General features: G+C 39.6%; 1 protein-coding gene across 4 annotated transcripts in view; it reads right to left on the bottom strand.

Moving 5' to 3' along the window:
- The window catches only part of scai (suppressor of cancer cell invasion), a 138,486-nt gene that overhangs the window by 15,468 nt on the left and 95,764 nt on the right, over window positions 1-27,254 (bottom strand). For 3 of the 4 annotated variants that reach the window (XM_041194119.1, XM_041194118.1, XM_041194122.1), the window contains 3 exons: window positions 24,057-24,135; window positions 15,490-15,589; window positions 13,979-14,060 (listed from right to left, as the gene is read on the bottom strand). In XM_041194119.1, the coding sequence (XP_041050053.1) occupies window positions 13,979-14,060; window positions 15,490-15,589; window positions 24,057-24,135 (261 nt within the window). Of the gene's footprint in view, window positions 1-3,500; window positions 3,622-13,978; window positions 14,061-15,489; window positions 15,590-24,056; window positions 24,136-27,254 lie in introns of all 4 variants that reach the window. The other variant, XR_005943846.1, reaches the window with a different exon arrangement.

Below are 27,254 nucleotides of genomic sequence, written 5' to 3'. Positions count from 1 at the left end.
GCTTTAACTACTGACCACAGGCATAAGAAACATGGGGCTGAATTACTCCCCCCCGTTGGGTGCAGGGTTGTGCAGGGGCAGGCGGGAGTCAGCGCAAACCCAATCGGCGCCCCTGATTGGGTCCACGCCGCCATTTTATGTGGGTGGGCCAATTAATGCCTGCCCAGAAGCACAGAGCACTCCCTGTGCTGGGGGGGGTGGTGGTCCCTGAGTCGGGACCTGCGTTCGTTCGCGCATGAGCACAGAGGTGCCTCAGGGAGATCAGTTTAAGGTTTTGAAATTTAAATAAAGCAAAAAAAAAACTTTTAAAACATGTCCCCTCGTGTGACAACATGAGCTGGGATAATGTCAATGAATTTTTAAAATAATTTTTATTGAATTTTAAAACACTTCATGAAACCTCATCCCGCCCGTGGATGAGGTTTCATGAAAAATGCAAAGGCCACGTGGCTTATTCACCTGCCCGCCAACCTTGAGGTTGGACGGGCAGCTCATTTAACTGTTTTAAATTAGTTTTTTTTAAACAGGCCTTTGACAGTTCGGCAGGCGTGCAGCCAAGTTGGCTGCGTGTCCGCCGAAGTGAAAATCTAAATGACGTGTGGTGATGTCGGGACGCCCGCCCAATGTCACCACGTGTCATTTTATGCATCGACGAGCGGGCCCCGGCCCTGCTCGCCGACCGGAAAATTCTTCCCATGAAATGAACAATGGATAGTTTTTAAATGAATCTGGATTTTAGAAATGCACCCCTAATTAAAATACTGTGCTAATAAAAGCTGGACAAAAACCTTTTGAAACATGCAGCTAGGAAATACAAAACTCAATATATGGTCAGACACAAATTTTTCCTTCAAGAAAAATGCTTCTGCACACTTCCATTAAATTCATCCTTTCATGGTCTAACCAATCAGTATCAATTAAATGATTTATGATAAGGACAAGAGTGCATTTGTTGTTTGTGTTTTATTTTAAAATCAGCAAATATTTTAAGATTTTGTTCAGAAATTGGGTTAAAATAGAATGGCACCAGACACTCAAATTATTTGTTTTTATTTACCTGCAGTAAAGTAGGAATGCTGCCAAACACAAAAAAGGGTTTACATAGTTTACTTTAATTCAGAAATTTATACAAAATACAAACCCTCTCTAGACATGATTAAATTCCATACACAGTATTTTATTGCCCGGAATAAATTTACTCTCATGCAACCTGATTTAGAATTCAGTTTTAAATTTGACAGTACTAGTCAATTTCAGGTTACTGACCAATTGTTTATGTGAAAAAGACATACGCTCGAAAGATAAAATTAAATAGCCCACCAATTAAATCACCTGAGAAAATATCTAAATAAAAGTAAGCACAAAATACAGAAAATTGACCCGTGGAAATCTGGCAAACAGAAAAACAACTGAAACTTGGGAACATTCTCAAATACCAACTATGTGACAATGGCAAATATTAATCTGAAGATCGCATACAAAAGAACATCCATCTCTTAATTCAGTTAAACATCCAATTCAGATCTAGCTACCATAGGTATTAATCTCTATAAAATATATACAAAAAAAGCTAATTAACTGATCCACAAACAGTAACTGCCACACGTTCAACATTTATTTTGAAAAATATGCCTTGAAAATGAATACATTATTTGAGGATGCTCAACACAAAAGTGGTAACAGGCTTTTAAACTACACTGAATTCCAAAAAAACCTCAGATTTGCATATAATGTCTGTAGTTAAACACATGTTTAGATTATTAAGCAACCAAATACAGCTGGTAGAGCTGGACATCAGCTGTTCAAGGAGTGTCACCTGAACTGGCTGAGTATTAAAGCATCTTGGAGCGCAGGAGTGCACTGTCACTAAATTTGCAGGCTGCATTTTCTAATTGCAGAACGGTAAGAACTCATTAATCCTCGTTATAAGTCCTGTGCTAAATAAAGGTTACTAACATTTTTGCTGCTGAAAGTTGCAGATGTAGGTATGTACAAAATCTGAGTAGATACACAAAGTTTAATAAACTTTTCTAGGTAAGTGGCTATGATTCAGCAAATCAAAATGCAACATAAAATGTCACAAAATATTCATTATTTATGGATTTAAAATATAAGATTGGTTAAACAACCATGCAAATGTTTCTTTCTGGATTTTATGACAATCAAAGCAATTATGGACAAGGAACTTCAACCAAGCGATGCAGAAGCATGGTTTCTATGCAAGTAATAAGGTAGTTTAAAAAAATAAATTAAGTCTATGTTGTTTTTCTCCTGTAAAGTTGCTATGTAATATTCAATAATGGAGTAGTTCACCTGGATTTGCCTTCCACTATAAGTAAACCAATATTTGACTGATTTAAGATAATTAATTACATTAGGATAAAAGCTTTTTGAAAAAAAATGCTGGAGTTGGGTGGGGGGGCACGAGCGCTAACTTTGCGCATTGAGGATCTCCCTGAGGCACAGGGCTGCCTCAGGGAGAGGAAGTGTTTTTAAAATAAATAAATAAATAAAAGATTTGAAAAAATGTTACAAAACATGTCCCCTCATATATCTCTCACATGAGCAGGGACATGTTACTAATTAAAATTTTTGTTTTATTTTTATTTGCTTTTGGAAACCACATCCCACCCATAGACGAGGTTTCCTATAAAGTGCAAAGGCCGTTTGGCCTGTTCGCCTGCCCGCCAACCAGAAGGTTGGACGGGCAGCAAAAAATGTAAGTTAATCACGGCTTAATGACCTTAACAGGCCTGTTAATTGTCGGCGGGCCCACTGCCGATTCCCATGCGCACCTGCTGACCGAAATATCGCATGACTGCATGTGGACGTCGGGACGCTTGCCTGATGTCAAAGCTTGTCGCTTTACCCTCAAGCGGGCTGGGCATGCACCCGCCCGCCAAGGTAAAAATTTTGCCCATGGTTCTTTTCTGCCAATTTGCTCCACTCCTGATGATTGACTGCTCCTGGGGTATGGGTCCATGAGTGCCAAATATAATCTAGTACCTCACTCAAATAGCCATTTTGCAGGCCTAAGCCTAGCCATGGAACACTGGCCAGTTCTTTCTCCATAACATACATCACAGCTGAGCCCAATTCTGGCTTTACCGGTGAAATATGCACACCAGGGATCCATTGAGTGTGATCAGAGGTAGTAATGGTCTCTGGTTGCTTTTTCTCTCCCTGTCCCACAGTCAATGAGACCAATTGTAATTCCTGGCTCAGAGAAACTACTTTAGCACCAAGTGAGGACCTTCTGGAAGGTGTGCCTAACACACCAACTAAGCTATAAGGTGGACATTATCAAGTTAACTTCTGAATCGTATTTGTCTGGAAAGAAAAAATATTTGAGTATTTATTTTTAAAATAATCAAGGATAAAAGTTCATCATTGAATGTAATATTTTTTAAAAATTACATAGCATTATTTTACAAACACTGGTTTAAACATATTGAGCCAGATTTTGCTGCAGAAGTAACGGTGAAGCCACCACTGCTCACCGTTAAAGAGTAAATCGGACAGCAACATCCAGTGGTCGCACATGTGTTGATGAGTACGCAAATCAGGAAGTTGCTGTCCCCAAATTGCCCTGCTCATCCAGAAGCTAGGTTGTTCAATACTCTGCATTGAAACACATTGAACAGTGTGAAGTTGCAGTGCTTATGTAATGTACAAACAGGAACAGCAGTAGGCCATCTGGCCCTTCGAGCCTGATCCAGCATTCCCAGTGAGATCATGGCTGATTTATACTCCCCTTTGCCCCATGTCCCTTAATACCTTCGGATAACAATAGTGTATCAATCTCAAATTCAAAATTTACAAATGATCTAGCATCAATTGCCACTTGTGTAAGAAAGTTCCAAACTTCTACCGCCTCTTGTATCTAGGAGTGTTTCCTAATTTCACTCTTGAAAGGTCTGGCTGTAATCTCTAAACTATGTCCCTTAGTCCTAGACTCACCAATCAGCAGAAATAGTTTCTCTCCATCTACCCTAGCTGTCCCCCTTAATTCCTTGAAAATTTCAATCAAATAACTCTCAGTTTGTGAAATCTCGCTTCATAAAATAACCGTTGGAGTCCAGGTATCATTCTGGTAACCATTAGCTGCACTCCCTCCAACATCAACTTACCCCTCCTGTGGTGCCCAGAATTGTTCTCAGGTCTGTTCTAACCAAGGCTTTCTATAGCTGAAGCAAGACTTCTATCCCCTTTTAAACTAGTCCCCACTAAAACTCGCTAAAAGTAGTTGCGTCTTATTCAATCCAATATTAGTAAATTTTTAAAAGGCGTGATGAGTCTTAATTACTGCTAAGTAACTTCGCTAGCACTGAAAAATAACTTTTGCAACCATGAGTCTCATTACTTTAGATTCTAATTATTGTTAGAAATTTAAAAACTAAAACAATGAAAATAATTGTTATATTATTCATAAAGAGTCAGGAACTAATCGTTATGAGAATGTTTATGCACTTACTGCTATACTCCAGTAAGCTGCCGAACAACAATGGATCAGTTCCCCAGCCACATGCAGAGAAGCAAGAATAACACTCGAAGCTCCAGCAATGAGTCTAAAAGTATGATTATTTCCAACTTCTGAGAATTGGAAGACATAACATGTTGGCAGTGGGTCTCTTTTGAGTAACACAAACATTTTGGACAGATTTAATGTTGAATCAGACTAAGTAAAATCAACCTGAAATAGTGCGAAAGAGAGAGAAAAACTGAAGTGAACTGTGCAAAAATGAAACGGCTGCCACCATAGCAAAGAACGTACAAGCTAGAGCCCATAATGAATTAGGAAGCTGGTGATGTCATAGAGGCATCGGAGAAGCTTAAACAAAAGTGCAGGCTGACATTCAACAGGTTTCCAAAAGGCATTTCTGTGACAGGAGAGAAAGGATTACATTTGTTTAATAGCTGGGAGATGAATGAGGACAGTAAAAATCCAGACAAAATTTTTGGGAAAAAAAAAAATCAGCGTACAGCCAAAATTCAGTCAAATTTGAATCAAAAGATTCACCGATATGAGTTTCAAAGCCTGAGAAAGGAACCAGCTGAGCCTGTTGACAATTTCTTAACAAGAATGAAATATGCAGCCAGAAAATATAAAATCAAGGAAATGCACGAAAGTCTGATAGATTAACTCATTTGGGGATCTGCACACCCTGAAGTACAAAAAGATTTGATAGAAAAGAAAAGCTCAGAATATTACAGGCTGTAGACACTGCCAAAGCTCATGAAACCATGAGTAGGCTGATGAAGACATTGACTATCAAAGAACCAGCCTTCAGTTAAGTTGAGAGAAAGGAAGCAGGGTTGATGCAGTGAAACAGCAATAAAAGAATGCACACCAGACAGAGAAAACGTACAAGAGCTGTGGACGACCACAAGGTCACAGACAGAAGGAAAGATCCCACATACGGATCAAATTGCAGAGCTTGTGGAAAGCCCAAATCACTGGAAAAAGATGTGTAGAACGAAGAAAGATGGTGGTAAAAGAGTTATCAGAGGCAGAGCAACAGGGCGAATGAGAAGGAAAAGAAACCCATACATCCATTACCTGCAAAATGTCTGAGAACACAATAGACACAGGAACCACACATCTGTATTAAATGGCCAGATGCGTAAGTTCCCAGAGAATAGAAATTCACACAACCATTCAAATCAAGAAGAGGGTAAGAATTAAGCTCAAAATCATCAGCAAACAACCCCACTTCTGACTTTATGATGAAAGAAAGGTCAGTGATGAAACAACTGAAGATGGTTGGGCCTAGGACACTACCATGAGGAACTCCTGCAGCAATGTCCTGGGATTGAGATGATTGGCCTCCAACAAGCGCAATCATCTTTCTTTGTGCCAAGTAGGTCTCCAACCAGTAGGACATTTCCCTGATTTCCACTGACTTCAATTTTGCTAGGGCTCCTTGATGCCACACTCAGTCAAATGCTGTCTTGATATCAATAGTGGTCACTCTCACCTCATCTCAAGTTCAGCTCTTTTGTCCACGTTTGGACCAAGACTGTAATGAAGTCGGGAGCCAAATGGCCCTGGCAGAACCCAAATTGAGCATCACTGAGCAGTTTATTGCTGTTGAAGTGCTGCTTGATAGCACCTTTGATGACACCTTCCATCACTTTGTTGATGATTGAGAGGAGGCTGATGGGGTGGTAATTGGCCAGATTGGATGTTTTCTGCTTTTTGTGGACAGGACTTCCCTGGCCAATTTTCCACATTGTCAGGTGGTTGCTGGTGTAGTACCCATGTACTGGAAAAGCTTGGCTAGGGGCGCTGCTACTTCTGGAGGACATCTTCAGTACTATTGCTGGAATGTTGTCAGGGTCAGCAGCATTTGCAGTATTTAGTGCCACCAGCCATTTCTTGATTTCACATGGAGTGAATCGAATTGGCTGAAGATTGGCATCTGTGATCTCAGGAGGTTGAAATGGATCAACCACTTGGCACTTCTGGCTGAAGATGGTTGCAAATGCTTCAGCCTAGTCTTCTGCACTGATGAGCTGGACTTCCCCATCATTGAGGATGGAGATATTTGTTGAGCCTCCTCCTCCAGTTAGTTGTTTAATCATCCATCACCATTTAAGACTGGATGTGGTAGATTTGATTTGATCTGTTGCTTGTGCCAAGCAAGATACTTCCCTCCAAGCAGTCAGGAGGAAGTAAGACAACAACTCAGGTAGAACAAGGTCGACACTTCAACAAGCATGCTAAATCCTTGTCTGAGTTGTTGAAAGGCTAAACTGTACATGTACAGGATCCAAATAATTGAAACCTTAATTCTTTGTCTCTTCACTCTCTCTGAACCCAATCTTTTTTCTCCCTCTATGTGGCTCTCTGTATCTGATTTGACATAGAATTAAAACATTTGAACTGACACTCCTGGTTCAGACTCTGTGCAGCTCATTATGATCCTTCAATTTGATTGGCTATAGAAATACACAAGTCGTTTGCCCTGTGCACATAGGTCCCAGATCTTACAGAGGACACTGTGCCAATGTGGCACTCTAACCACAGTAAGTTCCAGTGCAAAAATCCCATAGAAGCTCTGTGGTCATTGCAAGTATAATGAATGGCTAGCACCATTTGATCAACGCTGATAACAAGTCCAGTCCATTGGTATGTCTTAAACTGTATGTTTTATAATGATATTCATCACTCTGCAGGGAAACATCAAATTTTAGCTACCATCTGTTCTTCCTTTGAACTTTTTCATACTAATTAGCCCACAGAATGTGTTCACAATTCCCATGCCACCTTAACACTGCATATTTTTGGAAAGGTCTGATATGAAAAGAACATTGACAACATATTAGTTTTGAGAAATCTATGCTATAAACAAATTTTGATCTGGAAATTAAGTCAATGCTCTACCCTTTTCTGCTTAGCATGTGACATTAATTTTCTATCCAGATGGCTCCAAAGATGGAGCAGACTTTATTTTAAAGAAGTCCAGTTGGATTGGCAAGATAAATACATCTGACAGTAGGACACAGCAAGGGAAAACAATCAAACATAATGAATACATATGCAGGCACTTTCTGCTGGTTTTTCTAACCTTAACAACCTGATATTTCCCGAAGGCAGGGGATTTAGAAGGAATTTAGCTTCTAACTGACCTTGAAGTGCCTATTCAGATCTATTCCCCTGAAGCAGGAGTCACAAAAGATCCACCATAAAGTGTTACAAATCAAGTTTGTTCCAGATACTCTTTCTAATGCCCAAAACAAAAATTCAATTTTTGTTCAAATGCTTCCTATATTTTGCATGACCTTATGCAGAATGCAGGGCAAACAATAAAACTTAAAAAAAAAACGATTAAAATAGGCACTAAAAATAGTAGACAATCCTTCCTGATCTCCAAGTGACATGCAAATAATATGCTGGATGACCATATATCTCAGGTTACAATTAAGAATCAGGTTTAACAAGAAATAGAACTAGCAAATGCAAAATAAAATCAACGGCAGTAAATCATGGTGTTGCTTACTTAACTCTTGAACAATAAATGGTCTCAAGTTCTGGCCATCCTCTATAACATTGCACTATTACTTTGGACAAATGTCAATGATGCAAAATTTACTGAGCCCACAATAGGAAAAGCAAGTCTAACAGTCCAAAACTGTGCCACTGATGGAAAACTCAGTATGGTCTTTTTCTTTCCCCCAACTTTCCAGATTAAAAACAAAAGCATTTATGTACTGCCTTTAGAGTATAAAAATATCCCAAAGTGCTTCATAGAAATGTAAGCAATAAACAACCACAGGAACTCAGTCTTGCAAAAAGTTGGAAGAGATATTCAGAGGGTATAGGGCAATTAACTTCTTTTGCTGAACATATGCTGTTCCACAAGAAGTTATGTTATGATAAATTGGTTCACTTGCAACTTTGAAAAACAAAATCTACCTCCACTTGGAATCGCAAATTTTGGGGTACACTGTGCTCACGGCTATGAGTTCTGCCACTCCTTGACTCTCTGTTTCTAGTAAACTGAAAACTAAACTGAAAACCAGCAGAGTTTTTATTTTCAGTTCAGATTTACCCATAGTTTGAAAAACAATAGAGGAATACTGCTGTGAATCATTCCGTCCTAGTTTTGCATGTTGCATGTATCCTCCCTGGGATTGTGGGAGGATGAGGGGGAGGGAATAATTAAGTATTGAGTGCCCCAATGCTCATTATAATGTTAGAACGTGACAGAACTGCACAATAAAAAGTCACGACTGGCAACAGGGAATGTATATATATTTGGCTTTTTTTTTCAATAGCTGGAGTTTGCATTGATTTGAAATTATTTGAAAAGTTCCACCACAAGTTTGTTCTTAATTCTTCTACTCGTAAGCAAAAAACAAAAGGAGATTACAGCATAGAAACAGGTCAGTGAGCACAAGTCATTGTTCTTTACTCCATATGGTATCTAGTCTAATCTTACTCTCCCATTCACTCTCTCAGACTTTGGAGAATCTTAAATAGCATGAGAAGAGTAGAAAGTGCGGCGACACTTCGGAGAGCCTTAAAGAAAGGGAGTGCGAGAAGGGGAGAGAGAGCTAGTCAGGGCAGGGGGTCAGCCTGTGGACCGACTGCGTTCAGAGAAAAACCAAAGTGTGAAATCACAGGGAAACAAGTAAGTGATTGGTTGGTGATCACTTTGCTCATTTATCTGTCAAAACTCATGCAATTTAGTAATTATAAGATTTTATTAGTATTAGTAAGGTTTACTAGCAAAACTCGTTGGGAGTATTAGTATTTATTAATTATAAATTAAGAAAATATTAAATTAACATATAATAAAGATGGCAGGTCAGGAGATGTGTTGCGACTGCAGAATGCGGGGCCAGTGTGATCCAGGGCAAGCACATCTGCAGCAAGTGTCTGCAGCTTGAGGAGCTTCAGCTCAGAGACATTGTGCTGGAGGCCGAGCTGCAAACACTGCAATGCATCAGTGAGGGGGAAAGTTACCTGGATACTTTATTCCAGGAGGCAGTCACACCCTTTAGGATTGGGTCTTCTCATTTAGTCAGTAGTCAAGAAAGGAGGGACAGAAAGCAGGAAACTACAGGCCAGTTAGCCTAACAACTGTTATAGGGGAAATGTTGGAATCTATTAAGCAGGTTATTGCAGGGGGGATTTAGAAAATCTCACTGTAATCAGGCAGCCAACATGGTTTTGTGAAAGGGAAATCATGTTTGACTAATTTATTGTAGTTCTTTAAGGAAGTAACAAGCAACATGAATAACGGGGAACCTGTGGATGTGCTGTACTTAGATGTCCAGAAGGCATTTGTCAAGGCGCCACATCAAAGGTTACTACACAAAACAAGAGCTCATAATGTAGGGGGTAACACGTTCACACGGATAGAGGACTGATTAGCTAATAGAAAACAGAGTCGGCATAAATGGGTAAATTTCAGGTTGGAGTGCCACAGGGATCAATGTTGGGCCTCAACTGTTACAATTTATATCAATGATTTGGATCAAAGGACCGAATATATGGTTGCTAAATTTGCTGATGACCCAGAAGTAGTTAGGTGGGTGAGCAGTTTGTGAAGAGGACATAAAGAGTCCGCCAAGGGATATAGATAGGTCAAGTGAGTGGGCAAAAATTTGGCAGATGGAGTATAATGTAGAAAAATGTGAACTTATCCACTTTGGCAGGAAGAATTGAAAAGTAGCATATTATTTAAATGGAGAGAGATTGCAGAATTCTACGGCACAGAGGGATCTGGTATCCCAGTACGAGTTGCAAGAAGTTATTATACAGGTACAGCAAGTGATTAGGAAAGTGGTGATGCTTTGCAACGGTTGTACAGGGCATTGGTGAGAGCTGGAATACTGTGTACAGTTCTGGTCGTCTTACTTGAAAACAGATATAAATGCATTGGAAGCAGTTCAAAGAAGGGTCATTTTCATCTTATGAAGAAAGGCTGGACAGGCTGGGCCTGTATCCATTGGAGTTTAGAAGATTGAGAGATGATCTTGTACAAACAGATAATGAGCACACTTGACAGGGTGGACGCTGAAAGGATGTTTCCCCTTATGGGAGCGACAAGAACTAAGGACACACTTTAAAACAAAGGGGTCTCCCCATTTAAGACAGAGGAGAGGGGAATTTTTTTCTCTGAGGATCGTGAGTCTTTGGAACTCTCTTTCCCAGAGAACGGCAGAGGCAGGGTCATTGAATATTTTTAAGCAAAGGTAGATAGATTCTTGACTAACAAGAGAGTCAAAGATTACTGGAGGTAGGCAGGAATATGGAGTGGAGGCCACAATCAGATCAACCATGATATTATTGAATGGCGGAGCAGGCTTAAAGGGCCAGCTGGCTTACTCTTGCTCCTAATTCTTAGGTTCATATCTTCATATTTTGTTGCTGAAAAATTCACATTCTGATCACCCCATGTAAAGATGTTTTGCTAACATCCTTTTTAATTCTTTTCGTTCGTCTTAGATTTGTGCCCTCTTCTTGCCATCTTGCAAACCAATGGAGATAATTCATTGTTACTTACATTTGTAGTTTGTCTCTAGATACAAAACCAAGAGAAGAGGGAAAGGAGCAAAAACGAGCAAAGAATCCCGAACAGTATTTACGTTGGTTTGTGTACAAGGTCATTTTAGAGCTCTATTTGTGCTTAACTAGCAAGAGTGCATCATTAAAAACTTTTAAAGAAATTAAAGCAACAGATGTTATACTTCAAAATAATGGCACAGTGATCAATCAGTTCAAAAACACAGGCTTAACGAGATTAAACTTGTGGTAACAATAAGGATGTCACTGAGCGGCTGAAAAGCACTCAGAGGGGAGGGTGAACAGCCAGCAGTAGTGGTCCATATTGGTACCAATGACATAGGTAGAAAGAGAGATAAAATCCAGCAGCCAGAGTTCAGGGAAGGAGGGAAGAAACTAACAAGCAGGACTTCAAGGATAGTAATCTCCAGATTACTCCCAGTACCATGTGCTAGTGAGCATACAAATAAAAGGACAGAGCAGATGAATGCATGGCTGGGGAGATGGTGCAGGAGGGATGGCTTTAGATTCCTGGGATATTGGGACTTGTCCTGGGGAAGATGACACTGATACAGGCTGGACAGATTACACCTGAATAGAGTTAGGACCGGTGTCCTTGTAGGGCGATATGATAGTGCTGTTGGCGAGGGTTTGAACCAACAGAGTGGTGTGAGAACCAGGGGGTAACATTAGAATGGAAAATCAAGGTGCATATTGCACATGAAATTATGATTTTGTAGCGATAACAGAGACCTGGTTCAAAAAAGGGGAGGATTAGGTACCAAAGAACAAGCAGCAATCCAGGGTAAAAATAATTAATTGGGGGAAGGCTAACGTCAGCGGAATGAGAACAGATCATACCCAGCTAAATTGGAATCACAGGTTGGCAGACAAAACTCTCATGTAACAATGGGCTGCCTTCAAAGAGGAGATAGTTCAGGTACAAAATACATTCCCACAAGGGGGGATAGGGTAAACAAATCCAGATTGCTGGATGACAAAGAGGTAGAGAGTAAGATGAAGCAGAAAAAGGGTAAATATGACATATGCCAGATGCCAGGTGGATAATAATATGAGAGAGAACAAAGAGAGAGGCTGAATACAGAAGGTCCAGAGGGAAAGTGAAAAATCAAATAAGAGAAGCAAGGCGAGAGTATAAGGGACTGGCAGTTAACATAAAAGAGAATCCAAAAGTCCTCTACAGGCAAATAAATAGTATAAAGGTAAAAGGAGCAGTTGGGCCAATCAGGAATGACAAAAGGAGATTTACGCATGGCGTTAGGGGGCATGACTGGGATACTAAATGAGTACTTTGCATCTGTCTTTACCAAGGAAGATGCTGCTCAACTCATAGTGAAAGAGGAGGTAGTTGAGACACTGGATGACAAAAGTGAGGTATAGATTGATAAACTGGCTGTACTTAAAGTTGCTATGTCATCAGGACTGAATGGGATGCATCCAAGGATACTGAGGGTGGTAAGGGTTCAAATTGCAGAGGCACTGGCTATAATCTTCCACATCTCCTTAGGTATAAGGGAGATGCTAGAAGACTAGAGAATTGCAAATGTTGCACCATTATTCAGGAAAGAGTATAAGGGTGAGCCCAGCAACTACAGGCCAGTCAGCTTAACCTCGGTGGTGGAAAAGCTTTCAGAAAATGATAATTTGGGACAAAGTTAACAGTCACTTAATTAAGGAAAGCCAGCAAGGATGTGTTAAGGGCAAATCATGTTTGACTAGGCTTGAGTTTTTTGATGAAGTAACAGAGGGTTGGTGTGGTGTACATTGGTTTCCAAATGGCATTTGATGAAGTGCTACATAAAAGGCTTGTCAGCAATGATAGAGCCCAAAGAATAAAAAGGACAGGAGCAGCATGGATATGAATTTGGTTGAGTGACAGGAAACTGAGTGTAGTGGTGAATGGTTGTTTTTCAGACTGGAGGAAGGTTTCTAGCTGGTTTCCCAGGGATCAGTGTTATGATCCCTGCTTTTCCTAATGTATATTAATGACCCAAACTTGGGTGTACAGCGCACAATTTCTAAATTTGCAGGTGACACAAAACTTGGAAGTACTGTGAACTGTGAGGAGGATAGTGACAGTCTTCAAGAGGATTTAGATGATGATTGGGCAGGCAAGTGGGAGCTGAAATCTAGGGAAGCGTGAAGTGAGTCATTTTGGTAGGAAGAACAAGGAAAGGCAATATAAAATTAAGTATACAATTCTGGGGGGGGGGGGGGGGGGGGGGGTGGTTGCAGGAGCAGAAGGACTTGGGTTATAGGTGCACAAATCACTGCAGGCAGCAGGGCAGGTTGAGAGAGAGGTTAATAGCAAGTAAGGGTTAAAGAGTACAAAAACAAAGAAGTTATGATAAATCTGCATAAAACACTGGTTCGGCCTCAACTGAAGTATTCTGGGCATCACACTTTAGGAAGGATCTGAAGACATTAGCATGGCGGGGGGGTGCAGAAAAGATTCACATGAATTGTTTCAAGGATGAGGCTTCAGTTTCGTGGATAGATAGAATCAGGAGGTGTCTGGATAGAATACATAGGGAGAAACTGTTCCATTGGCAGAAGGATCAAAAACCACAGTGCACCGACCAAGCTGACCAATAGAAGAAACAGTGGCAATAAGAGAAAAAGCTGCTTTTCATTTTTACACAGCAAGTGTTTAAGATCTGGAATGCACTGCCTGAGAGTGTGGTGGAGGCAGATTCAATCATGGTTTTCAAAACAGAATTAGACAGCTATCTGAGGATTAAAAAAATTGCAGGTAAAAGGCAGAGGCGTGGGACTAGGTGGATTGCTCTGGGAGAGAGTCGGCATGGACCCATGGGGTGAATAGCCTCCTGCGCTGTAACCTATGATTGTATGATAATTACAATAAAATGGAAGCAGAGTTCATGCCCATTTTAAATTACCACCAAAACTATGTAAATATTTTAAAGAATTTTAGCTTACCTTATATGCTATACTATTTGAAGAGTCCACAATTAGAAATAATGGTTTCCGTGTGAAAGGGAAGAAATCACCAGGATGAAGACTAAAGAGAAAGGAAAATACAGGAGAATTACAGCTCTATGTAGTTGCAATTTTACCAAGAATTTATGCCTTACACACCATATCCATGTGTGTCAACAGTGGACAATTGAAGTGCAAACTTGGCAAAAATATTCAAAATAAATTTATTTCAATGTAAAGGGTTTGCTATGAAGATTAAATTAATTACTGCATCCTGTAAATCCAGCTTAAGTTTAACTCTTAAGTAAAAGGGGTAACATAGCATAAAGCATGTGTAGTATAGTAAACAGGCTCTTACAATTAGGGTAATCGTTAATCCACAAATCACCAACTCTCCCAGGGACAAAGACTGCAGAAAAGATACACAGGCCAGAATTTTACACTGATTGGGCGGACACGCACCCAACCCAAATGCACATGAAAGTGCGCGAAATGACGTTGGGACGCAGTGCACACGAGCAATACCAAGGTCAGCGGGTGCACATGGGAGTCAGAGCTGCACCCGCTGACATTAAAGGGCCAATTAAGGCCATTAAAAACCCTACTGTCCATGATTTTATGTTGTCCATGCAATTTTGCGCTCATCGCATGAGCAAAACAGGCAGCCGGACAGCCAGTTTTTAATGAAACCTCATACAAGGACAGAATGAAATGTCCAGGATGAAATATAATTTAAAAGATATCTGGGGACTGATGTTTTTTGAGTTCTGCTGTCAGGTGCTTGAATGTGTTGCATAGACACAGTTTGGTGCATTATTTTCTTGTCATTTAATTTGTGCAGGTCTGCAGCTCCCTGAGGCAGCTCCGCAGCAGCTGTCTGCCTTCAGGAAGCTCATGAGAAGTGCCCACCTGCATCCTCACTTTTGTTGGCACGCGCCCTCTTCCCCACCCCCCTCAGCAGCGCTGAGGCTTTCTCAGCGCTTGTTTCACGCTGTTAATTGGCCAGCCAGTGTGAAATTGTACTCAGGGGCTGATCGTTGGCAGAAGCAAATTTTGCTTCTGCTTCTGGGCCTGCTGACTTGGCCCGCAATATGGCAGGCTATAGTATTTGAGTGCAGGGGATAAAGAGAACTATGGGAATCATCATAAAACTGTTGAAACATGGGTGATGCTTCTATAAAAACCTGTTGTAACAATTCCCCAACCCTGGTAGCCATTTTAAGGCAATGAAAGGGAAAGATAAAGTTGGGGAAGGCAGGAGGTATAGAAGTGTTAATATTCATCAACACTTAAAATATGGTAGTACATCAAATGAAAATTCTTGTCACGTTATTTTTAAAATTTGCTTATACTTTGCTACTCATGGGCTCCTCTGGTCTGATTCCGTACATCCTTGTTAGATAGAACTTAGCAATTTCCGCAAAATGTGGCCACCATGTTGAACACACCTACCATAAAAAGTTCAAAGCACTTTATTCTTCAATACCTGTACTGCAACTGGACTGACATACCAGTGCATTTCTTTAAATGAATTGTTGCGTTTTTGTATTACTTCCATGTTTCCTGCATCACGATTATTGTTGGTGAGCACCCCACCAAAATCATATGGACCTAAACAGGAAAACAAACATTGACACAATATCCTACATCATTTTATGTTATCATAGTTTGGTCCTAATTCAGTTGAGATTGGTGTAGCCACTCTGGTTGTGCATAGGTTGTTTCTTCACTTTTTGCTCATCACAACATGTTGAACAAATATACTTTCATGATGCATGAGTTAACTAATTATAGCATTCTTCATTTATTGCAGCAACACCTGTGGACTACAAGTTCCAACAAGTCCCTCTCCAACAGTGTAACCATCTTACAGCTCTCCGTGATCTCTGCACTCCTTGACATCCCTGATCTTAATCACTCCATCACTGTCAGCTGTGCCTTCAGCTGCCAAGGCCTAAACTCTGGAATGCCCTCCATAAACATCTCCAGCTCACTACCTCTTTCCTCCTTTAAGGCACTCCTTAAAAAACCTCTCTCTGACCAAGCTTTTGGTTACCTGTCCTAATATCTGTGTGTCAGTGTCAAGTTTTGTTTGATAATGCTCCTCTGAAGCAATACTGAAAGGAGGCCATCTGCTCATTAAGAGTGGAGAGATTACACTGGGGATTTCAATCAAATGTCTTTGAAGTAATGGTCATATAAATGTACAACATATTCTGCATTTTTAATATTAAAAATTCTAGATAAATACTTAAAACCATTATATCTTTTGATTTGAATGATGTCGTGATCAGCGCAAAATTATACATTCTAGCTTATCAAAATATCATGCAGGACAGAAGGATGTTATTCAGCCCGCCATGCCTATGATGTCCATGCCAATTCTTTGAGAAAGCTGTCCAATTTAATTTTACACCCCAGGTTTTTCCCCATCAATCTACAAATTAGTCCTCTTCAAGTACATGTCTAATTGCCTTTTAAAATTCTCTCTGGGATCTGTTTCCACTTACCATCCAGTGAGTGCACTGCAGATTTTAACAACACGTTTGATAATCTCTCTGCTGATAATCATTAGAAAATCAGCAGAGAGATTATTTTAAAGTCCATTAAATATGATTGTCATCCAGTTTGCTGAAAATCATTTTGGATTAAAAACTACTCATCAATAAATGTATTATAAATTCTTCACAAAACAACTCAATGTGTGTTTGTAACAATTCAGAGATAAAGAATTCCGTAGGTATGTAAATCTAAATATACTGATTTGATAGTGCAACATAGCATAAAGTTATTTATGGACCTTGGCTCCAGTGTGCGGATGAAAGTATTATTTCATAAGGATAAATAAATATATTATTTAAAATGTCTTCAATTACTTTTTGATTTATTATCCTTCTACTTCATTGAAATTCAGAAGACTTCAGATTTTTCTAAACTCATTAAGGAATACTTCAATATCAGGAAGAAATTATTTAGCTATACAACACTTCTAGATGGTCATGAATAGGAGACATCTTGAAGAATTACTTCTCCACCATCAAGTACTCCCTATTGTAAAATCCAAAACACAAGGGTCACTTTCATACAGGTTTACATAATCCCCAAGCCTAGGCACTTAACATGAAAACAACTATAAGCTTTGTTATCGATCACCCACTAAAATACTAACAAATATGGCTTTGTGTTTGTAACAAGTGACAGAGGCAAACATATAGGCCTGATTTTAAACTGTGTAAGTGAACAGGTTTTGAATGAATTAAAATTGGGCTTATTATATCTTCCTCTTTTATACTTCCACTCCGCAATATAAAACTAGTTATGAAACACTAAGAAGGAGAAACCAATATTTCTCCAAATTAAGCATTTTAAAAACAGCATGGAAGAAGAGTTTGTAAGAATCTATTGTAGCCCTTTAGTCCTAAATTCCCAACTTGGGATCTTGTGTAACAAAGGTTAAATTCAAACATCACCGTAGCTGACCTTTTCACTTCAGATTAGGAGAACATGGAAAGAAGAATTAATATTTTGTGTCTTTGTTTCCAGTTCTTCTTTGCCAATATTCTTCAAGCATGCTGTTGATGGCTTTACATGGGCACAATATATTCTATAGCCCACATTACAAAGGCAAACCTTGTCATAAAATTAGTTCAGGCAAAGACTCCTTCAGTGAGTGGATACACTTCTGATTCCTCTTTATCTCATTCAATTATCATCATCAGGAGAAAATGTCATAGGAAATAAATGTCAGATGTCAGACCATACAGGAATGTGACAGCCTCAAAATATCAAAGACTAAAAAGAATGAAGGGTAGAAATCATAGATATTGCCTCTTTATAATAAGTAGAGAATGATACTACAACCTACAAAAAAAGGAAAATAATCTTTATGCCAAAGATAACATAACCAACAATAACCTATCATGATATTAGACTAGGAAGCTTCCCTTACTTCCTTCAGAAAGCAATTTAGTGTCAGGCTTACAGTCTAAACTGAACTAACAGAACAAGGACATGCATTTGTACTGACCTTTAAAGACAAGCATGAAAACATTAATTAAATATTTTGACTTCAGTTTGGGCATAGATAATAAATAAAAACCATACACGTGAAGAATACCACTTGTGCGTGCACATCATAAAAGGAATGCAAAGTCATAATAATAAAGTAGACAACAATTTGGGAATAAACAATACAACCCCTTCCCCACAAAAGGTACTTAAAGTGCATTAATACTACTTAATTTTTAAATTAATATCCCTCTAGATTGCCTTCCTGCTTTTTCTTTAATATATCTCCCCTTCCTAACCCCAACAACCCCCACTCATTTTTCACCCCATCTCTTTTGAAGAAAGCAATACTTGGTGGGATACAGTTTCACATACAATGATCATTTTCTGGTACATCACCCAAATGAATTAGGTAACACAGCATCACAGCTAAACTTAATCCTATCCTCAGTTCACATGTGGCGCTTTCTATCTGAAGTCACTCAATAATGATCAAAAGTATTAAACCCTGGTTGATTCTTCCCCTCCCTTGCTTGCCAATGCCCAAGTTAATTGTAATGCCCAACTGAGATCAGCTAACTCAGTCCAGACCAGGCATCAAACCTAGGATCTTACTGATCCATACAGCTCAGTTCAACAGTTAGGCAGTGCATTTACCCAGAAAGTCATCTGAAGCATACACTGTAGTTTTCATAGGGAAAGTTTTTGATATTAACTACTTATGGGAAATTACTGATCTTAACATTAGGAGATAGTGAAACGGAAATAACTCTGTTGAAGTTAAAACTATTAGACTTAGCAACTCCTCCCACACCAGCAGGAAAGATTGCTCAAAAAAATGTAATGATTAGCTGGCAGTATCAATCTAAAACATACTGCAAGGATAGTAAATCACATCTCAAGGTTGCTACTATATTTCTTGGCATCTCATTAACCATGAAGACCATTCACCTACAAATACATTAATTCTTTCTGATGGCTTAACTTTCAATAAACATCAATGATAGTGACACTCATGGTTATAAATGTTAAGCATGCGGAGAAAATTTAATTTGTTAGATAGATATTTCAATTAAGTACATTTTCATTCATCAACCAGAACCCATTTTTAAAATATAACCCTATTTATTTCTTTAGGATTAGCTATCAAATAAGAGATTAACAGATTTCCTTTGGTGAAATAAAGCAAAATTGAAAGGATTACAGGTCCTTTCAGAAATTTGAGAATATAACCTAGACTGACATTTCAGTGCAGTACTGAGGGACTCCTACATTGTTTGAGGTGCCACCATTTGGGTGAGACATTTAATCAGGGTCCCATCTGCCCTTTTAGGTGTGTTCTCCTGGTGCCCTAGAAAATATTCCTCATCCAGTATCACTAAAACAGATTATCAGGTCTCAGTGCTATTTGTGAGACACGGCAGTGTACAAATTGGTTGCAGTATCCCCCTACATTACAATTTCAATTCCATTTAATTGACTGTGGAGCACTTTAGAACATACAACTTGAGAAGGGGTTAATAAACATCCTGCTTATACACTATTAAAAGTAAACAATGTCAGATCTATCGATAAATTTTAAAAAATGTAGAGTCAATGCCACAGAGAAATTTGCAAATAACTAAAAGAAAGTGCAGAGTTAACCAAAAACAACAAAACTTAGAACACCAAAAACCAGAACTTAACTTTCAGGATCATAAGGAAGGCTTAAATTTAGAAAATCAATTTGGTCATCAGCAGTTATCATCATTTCATTTATTAAAAGACACTTTGTAGTAGAAAGCATCAATCCTGCATTCTCTTGCGTTTTACTATTCTCCTTCAAATTCCCAGCTTTCCCTGCTTTTATTTATCCAAGTAAACGTATGCCTGTGACAATATATTTCTGATGCTAGCATCACTTCAGCAGTTGGACAGCTGATGGATGCCTGCTCAGAAGTTAGATATCCATTAGCCATTAACGGATTACTGACAAGAAAACCTCTTCTGACCAATACTTCTTTCGGGACTATGCCAAATGACTTTTTTTTTTAAAGTCTATTATTTTTTTTAAACTAAAAGCAGTAATATGAGTTATGCATTCATGTGTACTGGGTCCTATCCAACTTTTGCACTACCTAATGTAGGTTGACAGCACTGGAACAGTCTAGTAACGACAATGTTGAAGTATTGGTCTCTGACAAGATTCAAAGCTCAAATCTCACTTTTGGCACTTGCGCTCAGGTTCCCCAGAGAAATTCATTCCTGAATTACATAAATTCAAGTGTTTCTCTAAATAGACCAGTAGCAAAATACAGTTTGACACTTGTTACTCCATCATCCTGACACAAAGATGAAGGAGGATGGCAAAGATGGAGGATGAAGGAACTTGTGGGAAAGAGAAGGAGGAATCAAATATTAAAATGTGTTAAAAGGTTGCCTGGTAACTGTGATACCACAACACTGCACCACCAACCAGTTAGTGGGCCAGTCACAACAAACAAAACTAGCACTGAAGCATAACATTCTGGTGAGGTATAAAAATAAACAAAGTAAAAGTTAGAATTTCAATTACATGAGGAGCTGTAAGGTTAATAATTAGGAGAAAATTCTATTGATGTTTCATGAAGATAATAGAGTTTAAATTCCTAGAATATGCTGAATTTCAACAGGGCAGCAGGATGTGCACTGTAAACATATACATGAATTAACAGGGAGAAATCAGCACCAAAATTCCCATTCCTAATTACTATCTGAAGACCACGTTGGAAGTAGACACATGTGGATGATTGTTGAGGATATGATCCAGCTAAGTTCTCCATGGGTAAATAGAATGGCTCACTCAATCAAGGTTTACACACAAAGAACAATTGGGCATGCTACCAGAGTGCAACCATAATGGGGAATCAGAGCAAAGCAAGAAATCAACACCTTCAAGCAACAAGGGAAGAACGTTTAATTTAAATTATCATCCTTATGTTCAAATCCTTCCACGGCCTTGCACTTCCCCATTTCTGTAACTTCCTCCAGCTCTACAACCTGAGATCTCTGCATTACTCTAATTCTGGTCTCTTACACATACCCGATTTCTATTGCCTCACCACTGGAGGCCATTGTTTCAGTTTCCTAGGCCTCAATTTCTAGAATTTCCTTCCTAAAATTTGTCTGACTCATTACCTCTCTCTCCTTTTTCAAGACACTCCTTAATACCCAGCTCTTTGGTCACCTGTCCTAATATTCCTTTATGCAGTTAAATTCCAAATTTTGTGTGAAATTATTTCTGTGGAGCACCTTGGGACATTTTACTGAATTAATGGTGCTATATAAATGAAAGTTGTGGTTGCTCATACATTCAATAGCTCACTGGGAGATGGCATCAATCCTGATGACTGAAAGGCGGCTCATGTTATACTAAAACTCAAAAAGGCAATGAAATCAGAAATGGAAAATGATAGGCCTATGAACTTGGTCAGTGATAGAAGTTGTTAGAAGGAATAATAATGGAAAGAACAGAGGGAAAGAAGTTATACTAAACCTTGATAAAACATTGGTTAGATCCCAGTTGGGAAAACTGTGGCCAATTCTGGGCACCATACTTTAGGAAGCATGTCAAGGCCTTGGAGGGTGTGGGAGAGATTATTAGAATAGTACCAATGACAGAGGTCTCAGTTACTTTGAGAGACGAGAGAAACTGGATTGTGTTGCTTAGAGCAGAGAGGGTTAAGGGAGATTTGATCGGGGTATTCAAAATTTTGAAAGCTTTTGGTAGAGTAATTAAGGAGAAATTCTTTCCAGTGATAGAAGGGACTGTATAACCAGAGGGCACAACTGGCAAAGAACCAAAGGCAATCTGAAGAAAAACCTTTTGCATAGCAAGCTATAATGATCTGAAATGCACTGCCTGAAAGGGTGGTGGAAGCCAATTCAATTACAACTTTAAAAGGAAATTAGATAAACATTTGAAGTAAAAAAAAATTCAAAGGTTTGGGAAAAAAGTAGGGGAGTGGGACTATCTGGATAGCTCTTTCAAAGAGCTAACACATGCATGATAAGCTGAGTGACCTCCTTCTGTGCTATATCATTGTGTAAATCTATAAGGGATCTTCTGGGATACTCTATACAACCTGAGATACTCTATACAACCAACTTGATGGAGAACAGATTAGCAACCTGGTTAAATTCCTCAGAGATTATTAGGCTGATGGATGAAGGTCATCTCAAAGGCCACTGTATATTTTGACTTTCAAAGCTTTTGACAAGGTGTCACACACTATGTTACAGTAGTTAGCTTCCTGGGAGAGTGGAGTACAGAACCTGGTCTGGATGGAGAATTCACTGTGCTCTATTAGGCAGTGAGTGGTCATTAATTCTAGTGGTTCTGCACAGAGACTAGTTACAAGTGGAATACTACAGTGACAATTTTAAAGCTGCTTCTTTTCATGATTTATATCAATTATCTGGATGAAGGTCTTAGAGGGGTTCTGTCAACAGATTACAATTATATCCGTATTGGTGTCAGAGACCTTGAGAGCAAAAAGATAATCTAATCTAGATGCATCGGAGAATGAGCTTACATCTGGCAGATGACTGTTAATGTAGATAAATGTAGTGTAAAGCATGTGGGTAGGGCTAATGTCAGACATGTATATGAAGTCTGTTCAAATGTAAAGAAACCACTCTGTATGTGGTCCACAAACTGTGCCAAGGGATTATTGCAAAAGCACATATAGCATTAGCATGTATAGCTAGGCTGATCTAATACAAAACTAAGAGTACTAAAGTTTCCTTGTACAAGATCCTGTTTAGGCCTCAAATAGAACACCACTCATATTTGGAGATATTGAGGCCTGAAAAAAGTTTAGAGCCACTAAATTGATCTTCTGTCTGGTAAGCTGATGATTAGTGCTGTCAACTCTGTGTTAAGTTTTGCTTGGTGTGGCTCAGGAGCCCCGCTCTGGCAAGGTAATCTCTGCTGCCTTTGCTGCAGAGGGAGACAGTGGGCTGAGAAGGTGCACAATTTGCTGGCCTCTGTTTTCTCTGGACCCTCTTCTTAGCCAGTTGAGCTTTTCATTCCTGATCTTCCAATGCCCGTCCAAGCAGTCAGCCTCCAGAGTCATGACTGTTAGTGACTGCCTCTCAGTTGCCAGTATCAATGTCCACCATCTTCATATCTCACTTGCAGGTGTCCTTGTGGCAGAGGTATGGTTGCCCAGGAGGTCATGACCTGTTGGCTAAACTCACCAGCCAGGGGAAACATTCCATCCACATCTACCTTGTCATGCCCTGTAAAAATTTTGTAAGTTTCAATGAGATTACCTCCCATTCTTTGAAACACTAGATTGTGAACAGCTGTGGCCCAAGCACTGATCCTTGTGGTACCCCACGAGTAACAGCCTGCCATCCTGAGAATACCTGCTTATTCCTACTCTGTTTTCTGTTTGTTAACCAATTCTCAATCCATAGCAGTATATTACCCCAATCCCAGGTGTTCTAATTTTATCAAAAGCCTTCTGAAAATACAAACACGTTTTCTCCATTGGTTCTCCTTTACCTATGCTACAAGTAACATCCTCAAAAATATTCCAACAGGTTTGTCAAACAAGGTTTCCCTTTTATAAATCCACGTTGACTCTGTCCAATCATGACAGCATTTCCCAAATCTGCAAGCTCTACCACCTAGAGGAACAAGGCCAGCAGATGCATGGGAACACCACCACCTGCAAATTCCCGTCCAAACCACACTCCATCCTGTCTTAGAACTATATCGCCATTCCTTCACTGTAACTTAGTCAAAATCCTGAGGCTCCCTCCCTAACCGCACCACGGGTGGGCTTACAACACATGGATTGCAGTGGGTTCAAGAAGATGGCTCACCACCACTTTCTCAAAGGCAATTAAGGATGGGCAATAAATGCTTATCTTGCCACCGACAACGAGGTCCCATGAACAAATAGCAAAAATTGCTCAAATTGAAAAATTCTGCTGTGTTCAACAAAATATCCCACAGTCCCCTTCCTGTAAATTATTAAATTTAATTCCTTTGAACTCAATTCAAGCCCTGCAAATGACTGGAGGCATTCTTGTATTATACCTTCATAATCACAACGACCTGTAGGAAATACACCAGTAGCTGACAGATAGACCAGGAGGACGCTATTTCCAGGCAGCTCCTGAAAATGAAAATACAAACATTTTTCATTGAAATTTCATGTAGTATTATTGCCTTTAAAACACCGTTTGATATGATAATCAATTTTCTTGTTGCTCTTCATTTTTAAATTTGAAGTACAACTAAACAAAAATAATAGATTGGTTCATAAAACATCAGAATAGCCGTGTATACCATTTAACTGATTAAATCCTTGCATTTTGGACAAAAAATACTTGTTTTCATTAAATGTGGGAAGTTGTGGATGCGGCCACATGTGCAGGAAGCGTCACCAGCTGCAGAAACCTGAGCTTGAGCTCCTGGTTTCAGAGCTAGAGCAGCAGCTGGAGTCACTGTGGAGCATCCACAAGCCTAAGAGCTACGTGGAGAGTACGTTCAGAGAGGTGGTCACACTACAGCTTAGGAGCCTGGAGACAGAAAGGGAATGGGTGACCGCCAGGCAGTCCAAGAGAACTAGACAGTTATTGCAGGAGTCCCCTGGGTACCACTCATCAATCAATTTTCTGTTTTGGATACCAGTGAGGGCACTGGTTCCTCGGAGAAGTGCAGTCAGAGCCAAGTTTGTGGCACCACAGGTGGTGCTGCTGTACAGGAAGGGAGGAAGAAGAAGAAAGGAAGAGCATTAGCGATAGGGGGATTCATTAGGGGAACAGACAGACATTTCTGTGGCCGTAGACATGACTCCAGGATGTTATGCTGCCTCCCTGGTGCCAGGGTCAAGGGTGTCATGGAGCAGCTACAGGACATACTTCTGGGGGAGGGTGTCAGCCAGAAGTCATGGTCCACATTGGTACCAATAACTTGGGTAGGGAAGGAGATGAGGTCCTGAAAGCAGATTTTAGGGAGCTAGGAAGGAGACTGAAAGGCAGGACCACTAAAGCAGTAATCTCAGGATTGTTCCCAGTCCCATATGCAAATTAGTATAGAAACAGGAGAATTGAACAATTAAAAACGTGGCTGGAAAGTTGGTATAGGAGGGAGGGCATCAGATTTCTGAGGCATTGGAACCAGTTCTTGGGATCTGTACAAATTGGACGGTCTACATCTGAACAGGACTGGGACAAATATCAATGCAGGGTGATTTGCTAGTGCTGTTGTGGCAGGGTTTAAACTAGATTGACAGAGGAATGGGAACCTGAGGGCAAATTCAGAGCAGGGAATGGGAGATATAAAATTAGTAAGTGACTCTGAAAGACAGAAGAAGCAGGTTTAAAAAGTATACAGCAGAGGAATATGGCAGTGTTAAAAGGTATATATGCAAATGGAAGGAGTATAGCAAATAAAGCTAATAAGCTGAGGGTACAGATTGACACATGGCAGCATGATGTCATCGCTATAATGGAAACTTGGCTTAAAGAGGGGCAAAAACAACAGATCAACATCCCTGGATATTGAGTTTTCAGGTAGTATGGTGAGGGGGATAAAAAGGTAGAGGTGCAGCATTATTGGTTAACAGATCAATTACGGGTATGAGGAAGGAGGATACACTCAATGAAGCATCAAATGAGGCCATATGGGTTAAGCTCAGAAATAAAAAAGGGGCAGCCACACTGCTAGGAATGTACTATAGACTCCCAAATAGTGAAAAGGAATTAGAAGAGCACATATGTAGACAAATTTCTGAGTACAAAAATAATAGGGCAGTAATAGTTGGAAACTTCAACTGTCACAACTCACTGAGGATACTGCATTGCAATATCAAGCCCCACCGCTCCCCGAGCCGCAACAAACGTGAAAAAGTTTGATCAAACCACCAGATTGCCCCAATTCTACCTGTTTAATTTAGGTTAACAGAATACGAGCACCAGGTTTGTAAACATAATAAGTAAACAACTGTTCATTGAACAAATTGTCTTTAACTGGTAGCAAAAGAAAGAAATATTAACTGTTAACTTCTAACATTATAACTTAAACTCTACCCCCTTAAATTCCTATTTACGCACACGCACACAGGTGGGATAAAAATTCAATGGGTTGATTTTGATCGATGTCTTCCAAATTCCTTTCAGTTCTTGTTGATGACACGAGGTGGTCTTCCAGCATTTTCAGTATTTAGTTCACTGGTTGAGCACTTGCCTTTCAATGTCTCTAACAGTGATTTTCTCCTTTGCCTCTTGACAGGGGTTTTCAGAGAGAGAGCAGGTTGTAGAGATTTGAGAAAAAGCTATTATTGTGGAATGACTGGAATCTTCCACACACAGGAGAAAGAGGTTTTAGGTCTTGTTCCTTTCAGGCTAGTTCATCTGTTTAGCTTTCTTAAATGAAATAAAGAATGCTTCAATATCCCTTTCCCCAAATCTTGGAAGAGCTTGTATAAATTTAAATATCTCCCCACTGGGTTCTGATCTGGAAATAAGTCCTACCTTATCGACTGGTGTCTCTTTTTTAAACTGCTAGCATTTTAAGCTGGAATTCTCTCACTTATTCTCTTTCCTCCTTTTCTAGTTCCCTTTCTTGTTCTCTTTCTCTCTCTCCTATCTTTCTGTCTGTTCTCTCTGGAATGTTCTTTTTCTCTCTACTGCCTCTAGTTCCAATTTTTTTTTTATTTGCAACTGATTTTGAGCCCATTCCAATGAACCACCCCTTGGAGAATTTGGTTTCTCAAGTATTCCTTCCAATTTCAAATGTTGTGCCATCTCTTCGATTATCTCTGCCTTTCTAACTTTGGCAGGCAATCCTACTCTTACTTTACTTGCCAATTCGATAACCTGGCTTTTGGAATCCCTTGTAAAATCATCAGGGACATCTCTTCCTCTTGCAGGAAAGCTCTAGCAGTTTCCAGTGCCATCTTATTTTTGACAGTACAAACCTGATGTTTCTTTTTAGCTTTTATTACTAATAAATCTACACCCAAATCGTTGTTGCTTTTTGTCAATTACCCTAATATCAGTTGGGATACAAACAGTGTGAAGGGCACAGAGAGCACAAAATTCTTAAACTGCATTGAAGAGAACATTTTCAGCCAGCACATAACAAGCCCAACGAGTGGGGGCGTAATTCTAGATTTAATCTTAGGAAATAAAGCTGGGCAAGTGGATGAACTAATAGTGGGTGGCCATTTTGGAGATAGTGACCATAATACAGTTAGATTTAGCATCATTATGGAAAAGAAATAGAACA

The sequence above is a fragment of the Carcharodon carcharias genome, chromosome 8 (assembly GCF_017639515.1).
Source record: "Carcharodon carcharias isolate sCarCar2 chromosome 8, sCarCar2.pri, whole genome shotgun sequence".
Classification (NCBI taxonomy): Eukaryota; Metazoa; Chordata; class Chondrichthyes; order Lamniformes; family Lamnidae; genus Carcharodon; species Carcharodon carcharias.
The sequence above is the reverse complement of the archived record's forward strand: the minus strand, read 5'-3'. Positions and strand labels throughout refer to the sequence as shown.